The 9,890-nt window shown below is 31.1% G+C and overlaps 1 protein-coding gene across 1 annotated transcript; it reads right to left on the bottom strand.

Moving 5' to 3' along the window:
* Positions 1–4,636: 4,636 nt before the first annotated feature.
* On the bottom strand, positions 4,637–6,796 carry LOC11440209 (transcription factor TCP15). The gene has a single exon (XM_003609005.4). The coding sequence runs from the start codon at positions 6,356–6,358 to the stop codon at positions 5,045–5,047; it is 1,314 nt and encodes a 437-aa protein (XP_003609053.1). The 5' UTR covers positions 6,359–6,796; the 3' UTR covers positions 4,637–5,044.
* Between the last annotated feature and the right edge of the window lie 3,094 nt (positions 6,797–9,890).

Genomic DNA, 9,890 nt, shown 5'->3' on the forward strand with positions numbered 1-9,890 from the left:
CTAAACGATGGAAAAACTTTTTCTTTTTCTTTTGGAGAGGACACATTATAAAAAATACCAAAATACCATTTTTGTGTTTCAACATATAAAATCAAAAGCACTCATAGACAAAGTTACAAATTTACTAAAACTCAAAGCCAACTAATATTGATCCTTCATTTTTTCTATCTTTATTATCCCTACACATATCTCAGCTGCTTCGCAGTTCGCACATGTTAAAAATGTGATAGAAAAGGAAGAAACAATAGTTTGATACGAATCCTATAATAAATAGATAAAATCGTTCAATGTCGTATTTAAGCCACAATACTCTTCACCTAACAAATTAGTCTTTTGGGTTAGACTCTTTTCATGTGATTAAATCTTAACAATTAATATTTACATTGAGAATTAGACCATGAAAATGACTACAAGCTCATATATACTCGTAGCTGAATGATCCACCAAAGAAAAAAAGTTGTACCATTAGGTGTACAGTGCCTCCAATAGAGTGAAAGCTGGTCGTAGAACTCTTATCGAACATGGCAATGTTAGGAATTGAGGTGTACAGTGCCTTCATTCTATCCCTTTTTCTAATGTGTTATACTTTGTCTAATGTGGGGGATTCAACGTCAATAGAATCATTTTTTTACTCAGAAAACTTTACTACATTGTAAATTCATTTTTGACAGGATTGCATTGAAAATTCCTCTAGTGTTCTACACACACATGTTTATGTTATTTTCATTATAAAAAATTAACAATCTTATTGATAAAGATAGAAAACTTCGTACTAAATTAAACCAGATTTATACTTATATTGCTAAGTCTTTGCTAGAACCTTCAAACATGGTTGATCATGATTGTTTTTTTTCCATCTCTAGATAACTCTAGACTGGAACCATCATCTTGAGCAATGTCATTATCAGCTTACTCTTTAAATCCCATAATTGGAACCTCACTAAGGTACTTTATTCCATTATTGACCATCCTGGATCATCAAGTAATAACTAATTATATTAATCTTGTGTGGGCTTTGATTATGATTTAAGAAGCATAATAGTTGGCTGCTTTATACTCATGCAATTGATATATGATCTTCATAAATAAAGTTGGCTTTCGAATCATAGTGTGCACAACAAATTTATAGTGGAAAGGAATATCCTAATCCTACTTTCCCCCTTCTCTACTAATTTTCAATTTCATCAACACGTATGTTCCTTATTATTTTAGTAAGTAGGTGTTATTATTAGATTCTAAAACTTAATAATAAGAAGAATGCATAATCTTTAGAAAAAAGCACTAAAAATACTTTTGGAAATCCTAAAAAATGTAATAAAAATACTTTTGAAAATCCTACCGCCACATAGGATTAAAATATATATAATTTGAATTTTTTCAGTCGATATGAAGATATCACTAGTGGATGATATATAAGTACTTAAGCATTGAACAATTGTTCAAGGCCTAAACTTTGTTTTTATCAAAGTAAAATTGTTGCAAGAGTCATTTAATTTAATTCGAGTACAATTGAATATGGATAAAATAAAGAAAAGAATACAAATTCAATGGAGGCAAAATTATGCTATGTGGTTTGTTCTTTTTTATATTGTTTTTTCCTTTTCTAAGTTGGTAAATTATGTTACTTTCTGTTTTTATCGGTATTCTTTTTAACAAAATTTGTTAAAAAAACACACATCAAATTTAATGTTGAGATAATTCACATAGACAGGTCAAATTTGTCAATTTCCTTTCTCCCATTACTTCTTGTTTAAATTTAAATTCTAAAATCTAAAAAAAAAAAAATTGAATGAAAAATATGAAAGACTTAGAACTAGAGCACTCGGTTTTTAGCAGAAATGTCTTCACTCGAGAGTAGTGGTTTGAATTTGTGAACCAAAATAGTGAATCGTTCATCTATAATGTGATGTGTGATGTTTGAGCACATGAATATCATTTATCTCTAGTTGTTGACTAAAATTTATGGTTATCACTGTTACGAAATGTAACACATATGTACAAGAGTACAAAAAAAAAAAACTATAACTTAAAGCCAAACGGTGCTTAGAAGTACTCTCCACTTAAATGACTAATTCGGAAAAGAAACTAATTATTAAAAAAAAAGGTCGAACTTAAAAGATCGATGATGTAACTTTGCCTTCGATAAATGTAAAGGATCCATATTCATATGTACAATTTGTATCCATCAACTCTATAGATGTACAACACCACCATCGCTTGATTTTATGTTTCTAGGTTTGAATTTCGCGTTAAATCAAGGAACAATCAGATTTGGATGAAATCAGAGTTCTATCCGATTTTAAAATTTAACGATTATTTTATGAAATAAAGAGTTATTTATCAATATTTATATTTTATAAGACATTATTTTATAAGAATAAACATCATTTCATTATTTTTAAGAATCATATTAAATTGTTAACATTTTCTCATAAAAAATAATAAATATTCTTTGTTATATGTAACAAAAATTCAAAAATTATAAAATTTTATTTCGTTGACACTTTCGGTAACTAAGATCTAATTATTGTAATTGTTAATGATAGAAAACAATTCTTTTTCTTCGAAAAAACAACTCGTTTCAATATGAATTTGATGATTTGGTGTACCGATACACTCAAATTTTTGAGTGTACCATAGAATTTGTCATTATAAATTTGTGTATTTTGATCAAGTTTATTAGCATAAAGCTTTATTATTGTAATTTTGTAGGCTAAATTATATTTTTGGTCCTCTAACTATTTTATTGGTATCGGATTGGTCCTCTAACTAAAAATTGATTTATTTCGGTCCTCTAAGTTTCTCACTGTTACTGCATTTAGTCCTTTATGTTAGTTTTATTCAAATAAACGTTAGGGTTTGTGTTATGTGGATCCTCTAACTTTATTTATTAGTATCATTTTGGTCATATGCCTTGATAATGTATTATGATTAAATAGTGACTGATATTATTGGTAACTGTTATGGTTCATATGTATGTGTGACTAAATGTTTATTTGAATAAAACTAATAGAAAGGACTAAATGTAGTAAATGTGAGAAACTTAGAGGATCGAAATAAATCAATTTTTAGTTAAAGGACCAATTTGATATCAATTAAATAGTTAGAGGACCAAAAAGGTAATTAAGCCAATTTTTTATATTTTGATTTTATAATTAAATTAATATTTTAAATTATTGATGTATTTATAATATTATATCAAAATACGTTTTTTACATGGTTTTTTTTTTATGATTTGATGGGATAATTTATGTATTTTGATTCAAGTTTATGTGTATGACGCTTTGTTATGGTTATTAGGTATATTTTGACATTACAATTAAGTTACTATTTTATATTATTGATGTATTCATACTATTATATTAATATATATGATATGTATATAGTAATTTGAATTTAGACAAACTCATGCGAGTTTATGTGTCACTTCTATTTAAACAAAAGAAGTTGAGGTAAATCTCGAGTCTGACGATCTTAGTCTAATATATACCACAATAACAAGTATTGAAAATGTTATTTATATGGTGTTGGATGGTGTAGACTAATTTTCGTATAAACAAAATGAAGATCTCGCTACCAACTTAATATTCAATCAAAGAATCTTGTACACTAACGTCGTAAGAGTATTGTTTAAGAAACTCGTAAAAAATCTAAATTTTATAGATATCTTAGAGGTGGATTAAAGACTCTAATTAAGACAGATTATTAACATTAGAAAAGAAGAAAAAAAGTACTCGTGTTAGAAACGTTTTGGAGGAGACAGTAATTAACAAAAATGGATTGGTAAGGACATGAAATAACTGAGTAGATTCCATTTCCACTTCCACGTTTTTCACTTTGGTGACCCAATCATTCAATAAGACCATCAAAAGTATGGCCCATAAAAAGAACGGTCCTGATTGATGGAATGGTGGGCCGTATCTGAGTAGGGTCATTAAGACTCACCATGGATCTTTCTTTCTGTGATGCCAGCAACTGCTCCATTTAATTTAAAAATTGAAATTTTAAAAAAAAGAACACAGAAGATGGGGAATGATCCACCTGTTTGTCAGTGACATTGTACATTGGTTTGGGCAATAACCAGCAGCTATACCCCACCACCTGAGCCAACACCTGGAAACCGATAAGGTCTTAGACCCCACTTACGTACTATTCCATATTACCCCCCCCCATCCCATCTTTCTTTTACTAAATCTTAATCATTGATGCAGTAAACCTCCTGATTCATGTCACACATTTAGTAGAATCAGAATGATCAAAAAGCAATGTAAATTTACATTATTTAACACACTTCACTTCACTTACTAATAGTAGTTCTAGTACATTTTTTTTTTTTATCTATAGTATAGTCTTAGGGTAACACACTGTTTCATTCCTTTTACCGCACGAGCTTTGTTGTGGCCCAGAAAGAGAGATGGAAAAAAAGAAAAGGAAAAGCATAAATGTTGAAAACAAAAATGCCTGTTAGGTAGGAAACTCAACTCAGCTAGTCGTGTAATGGAATCAAATCAAATAGTAGTAAGTCGTTTTCTTTCTTGGATCTCTCTTCAACATAGAATTATACAAAGCAATGTAATTAAAAAGCTAGCTACGTGGTAAAAAAAATTCAAAAAGAAAAAGTGAATTGCACAAACAATGATGATAAGATATCCTGTAGTAGCAGTAGTGAACTGAAATAATTCAAGGAACACATTTTTTTTTTTTGCCAGAGGAAAAGAACAAAAAAAGTAAAGCAGGCAGCCAAATACCCCAATTGTTAATTAAATAGTGACTCTCATCTTCCAAACCCTAAAATACTATCTTGTTTTCTCTTCACTTCTCCTGAATCATTCATTCTCTCTTCCAAAATCTTAATCACACCAAAAAATTAATTTTGGGAATAATAATAATAATAATTAATAAACAATAAAACTCAATTTAGAATAAGATCAAACAAACCTCACGTGTGTGTTAAAATTAAACACATCATCAAATCAAACTACTAGACAAGTAATGTAAGAAGAAGAAGAAGAAGCAGAAGATGATGATCTTGTAGGAGCTGTGATTAATTATCATGTCGATCATCGTGTTCATGGCTACCACTGCGATGATGATGTGATTGTGATCCACTTGGTTGATGGTGTTGTTGATGATGATCGGAAACCGGACGATAAGGACTAAGACCAGCAAGCATACTCAAATGTCCTTCATTCATATTCATATTCATATTGATATTCCCACCACCACCACCACCACCGGAAGAATTACCTAATTGTTGACCTGGTAACAAAGCCATAGGTTGTGGAAAATTCATAAAATGCAAACCACTAGTTGAAACTGCTCCTCTATACAAAGCAGCAGCACTATTATTCACTGACGGAAAAGTCCATATAGGATCACCACCACTCATTATTTGGTTATTAGAATTTGCAACCATCCATATATTTGCCGGAATCTGAGTATGACTTGCTGGAATTGAACCTGCACTTGATTGCATCAGATAACTCCCCATTTGATGTTGTAATGATGATAAATCTTGCTCACTGCCACCACTGCTAGTTCTTCTTTTTCTTCCTCCCATGGATTCTTCTCCACTTGTTTCAGATAAATCTAACGTGGTTGATGAAGAAGGAGCGTTCGCGTTAGCGTTTGAGTTTGTGTTTCCATCTCGAACCTCTTGTTTAGCCTGCAACATATTTGTTAGGTTATTTGATTGGAAATTCAAAAGCATTGAAGTGTTGTTGTTGCTGTTGTTATCTGAAGGAGATAAACCAATTCCAGGAAAAAGAGTTCTTCGTTGTTGAAGTGAGAAATTCGGGTTGAAGTAAGAAGATCTTAGCTGAGATGGAACAGACATGGATGAGCCTGAGCTACGAAGTGAGATATTGAGAGATGTGAAGTTAGCAGGTATAGTTCCAGTACCAGTGGCGGCTATAACAGCTGGTTCAGCTTGTTGAAGAAGCCATTCAATGGTTTCACCATCAGATTTATGGCCAAGTTCGCGTGTAAGCTGAAAAACTCTAGCAGCACAAAGTGCCGGCATTCGGATGCGGCGGCCACGGCCTTCTACTTTGGTATGACGGTCTTTGGTGGAAGTTCTTTTCGGAGGAGGTTTTTTGTTGGCAGGGTCAGAGGTTGTTGGTGTTGATGCTGGGACTAGTTGGTTGGATCGGTTTGAATTTGATGTACTTGGTTCTGTTGGTGAGATTGCTAGGGATGGATATGGAGAAGAAGTTGAACATGATGCTGCTTCTTGGTTATCTTCTTTCTTCTCAAGAAGTTGAAATGGAAAATTTTGTCTTTGTTGTTGTTGGTGTTGGTGGTGGTGTTGATGGTGCTGGTGGTGGTGATGGTGGTGGAGATCATCTCCTCCATCCATGATCGCATGGATAGTAAAAAAAAATAAAAAAAATAAAAGTGAGTTTGATATATGAATATGAGAGAGACTTGTGTTGTTGTGTATGATAAGTGAGGTTATAGTAGTTTAATATGTATGGTGGGTCTTTGTTCTCATTTTGAGGGGGAGATATGGGTGTGTTGTTATATTTGTTACTTTGTTTAGGTAAATGAAGGAATTTGCTTTGGAATTGATGTGGTTAAGTTTAAGAGTAGAGAGAGAGAGAGAGAGATAGTGAGAGATGAGATAAGGAGGAGAAGAGCTTTAAGCAACAAAGATAATGAGTGGGAATTATATGGGTGAGCTTTAAAAAGCATGATTTTTTCCAGAAAAGAAATTGCTTTCTTGAGTTGTGGTGTTCATGAGCTTTTTCATTATAACTGATGAGTGGGATTTATTTATTTTTTATATTTTTAATGAAGATATTTTTAGATTTTAATCATTCTGCTTGTATGGAAAGATGAAGATTTAAGCTGGAAGTAGAAAAAAATCTAATATTTTTTTTGTTTGAATTTAATTTAATTTTGTGTGATGGAAGGAAGAGAGTAGAGTAGTATTGTGTTGTTCCCTTTTGATTATGGTTGGACAGCGTCTTTGGTTCAGACTCCACGTGAGGTGCTCTTTTTATCATTCAATCCATAAAGACAATGGTGGCCAAAGTGGGACCCGATCCCAAGTCAAAAAAAAATAAAATTGAAAGACCTGGAAAGGAAATATTATCAATTGGGTCCCATCTCATTCATGTAATCATTTCATTTTGCCTTTTCTTCTTCACCTTTGCTCTTCAACTTTGCCCCTTTGCTTTTCCTTCTTCTCTCAATACATGGACCTAATTAGAGAGCGTTTACATTTTGTTTTGCTTAGTTTATTTCACATCAACTATACATTCTTCTAATGTAATTACAAACATCTTGGTCCCTAACCAACCATATTTATAGTACTGTATCCCTTCGAGTATCCAAAATTAGATTCCTGTTTATCACTTTAATTTACTCTCTAAGGATGTTTCGTGGTCAATAATTATCAAATACCTATTACAAGTCATTCAAAGTTTTAATTAAATTGCATATTTGCATACATATACATATCCCATTACACGACCAAACCTCTCAATCAATTTCTCCTTTTTTTCAATTTAACAATCAAATCAACCAAATAGCATTTTTCCACTTTTAAGTAAATTTAATACCACTAAGTGTATAAGATATCAAAAGGGTTACGTTTTAAAATTTCAATTGTGGAAAATGACAAGATAATATACATATAAGGTATTTTAGAGGTACTCAAAAATAGATGCTATTGGGAGTTATCTTCTACAGACTTAGGACCACAAAGTAGCACATGGAAATGGATCTAAATCCTTGTAAAGTTTCAGAGAGAACAAGCAGTCACTATGTGTTGTTTATAAGGGAAGTCTATTTCAACATTTTTATTGGTTAGAATTCGATTGAATCCTCATGAGTTTTTTCCTTTACTTGAAGTTGAGGCTGACACTGTTCCTTTTCAGCTCATGTGAGCAAATTAAATTAACTACACAGAAACCAATTTCATTTTCTTTGCATTTAAGAAGAGGCTATCTATATAGTTTCTTATTATAGAACTTTTTTTTTTTTTTTTGAGACCCTATTCTCATAGAACTAAACTAGCTCATAATAATAACAATTAAATTGACAGTTCGATTGATATTATTTGTGACATATATATGTAATGGAAACAAATAAGGCTAGCAAAAATGCTAGCTTTCCTTGTATTGAACAAGACATTGAATTATCAATTGTAGGAGAAAAATTTATCAGTTGTACTTTTAGTTAGTCTTAAATACAGTGAAGTTGCTTCTGTTTTTATCACATGCAAGGGCAATGCAGGCATAACGACAAACGTACAACACCTTCCCTAGCAGAAAATAGGTCAATTTTCCTTTCTGAATTAATTGTATATAGTATCATATCATCAAATATAAATTATTGAGACCGTATAGCTGTAAAAGTAAACAAGGATAACAAATTCAACGCAAAATCCTATTTACCGATGTATACATTTTGCTTTTCACCTTAATTTGTCATTATATAATCCAAATTCTTTGACATAATGCAACTAGGGATTAAAATATATTGTAAGAATTGAAGATCCCTATTAATATTTTATTAAGAGCTAATCACAGAAATTTGTAATCAACTAGGTTACATATAAAGATAATAAACATTCTTATTATTGGCAACTTTAAAACAATATTGAAAATCGACATCCTACCTACTCTATAATTTTTATTTGTTTTTTTATAAAATAAAAAAATTCAATAAATGCACAACATAATTTCTATAAAAAAAAAAAAAGGGAAAATAATTTTAGGACACAATACAAAGTGCCCACGTGAGAGTCCTCAGGCTTTTACACCGCATATGTAAAAGCTCTTGTCGCCAAATTACATGCCAATAAAGGGAAAGACTAACATACCGACAGGTTGACAAATTTTCAAATGCTCTATTCAATCCTTGATAACGACTCTAAACTCAGTAGTAATATTTGATTATAGTCAAAATCAAACTTATATATATATTTATATATACTATTTAATTTCGATGAAAGAAAAAATTAAGCTCACCACTAGGAAGAAAATATGATAAATATACTTCCTTAAACTTATAACATTTCCTTATTTTTTTATTGTGTGAGGGTGATCCTAATGTAAACTAAATATTTGTTACATAATTATTTACCGCAAATTCATTCAACATCTTAAGAGAGAAAGGAAAAAAAATGTGATTAAATAGATTTGATATGTTAGCAATATGATAAAAAGAGAGTGATAAAGAGAAAATTAAATCTTATATGAATGTTGAGAAAATTAAGGTGTTCAAGCATAATGATTCAGTAAAAATATGTAAACTAAATACAAATATTTACGATGGACACAAGAAATAAAGAGTAATGGTAGATGGACGTCCTACATAAGGGCACTCATTTGACACCCGATCATTGGTGGTGGTCGGTCAGCAATCCCACAATGATTGGAGGTGGAACTCTGGTGGTCTTACGGTGGTCAGCCGCTTCCCACTACTATTGGTATTATTAAATAGTTTTTCACAACATTATATTATATTTATCCAACTCTTTAACGAATTCACACTTTTTTTTATTTATTTAAACTCTATTTTATGTCAAATTAAATTATTCATTTCAATCACAAAAGAATAAAATTTAGTTTCATCAAAATAATGGCTTTTGTGCACTTCACCCTACATCAAAAATAGTAACTTCCCTTTCAAAGATAAAAAACTGTCACACATCTTTTTTGGAATAACACTGGTTTTCTTTCTTTCTTAACACTTTTTTTACACTTGACACTTTTTCTCTTAATCAAAAAACACTTCACCCCCACACCAAGAAAACTCTCTCTATATACTCAGAAACTTACTGACTTGTGTCTGCATCACTCAAGACCTTGCCTCCCTCTATATATATCTCAACACCTTTTTTATTATCATATTGTTTATAACCGATTTTTTTGTCTAAA

This window comes from Medicago truncatula, chromosome 4 (assembly GCF_003473485.1).
Source record: "Medicago truncatula cultivar Jemalong A17 chromosome 4, MtrunA17r5.0-ANR, whole genome shotgun sequence".
NCBI lineage: Eukaryota > Viridiplantae > Streptophyta > Magnoliopsida > Fabales > Fabaceae > Medicago > Medicago truncatula.

Coding starts and splice junctions, on each gene's coding strand:
- LOC11440209 (XM_003609005.4), bottom strand. CDS start 6,358: ATGGATGGAGGAGATGATCTCCACCACCATCACCACCACCAGCACCAT.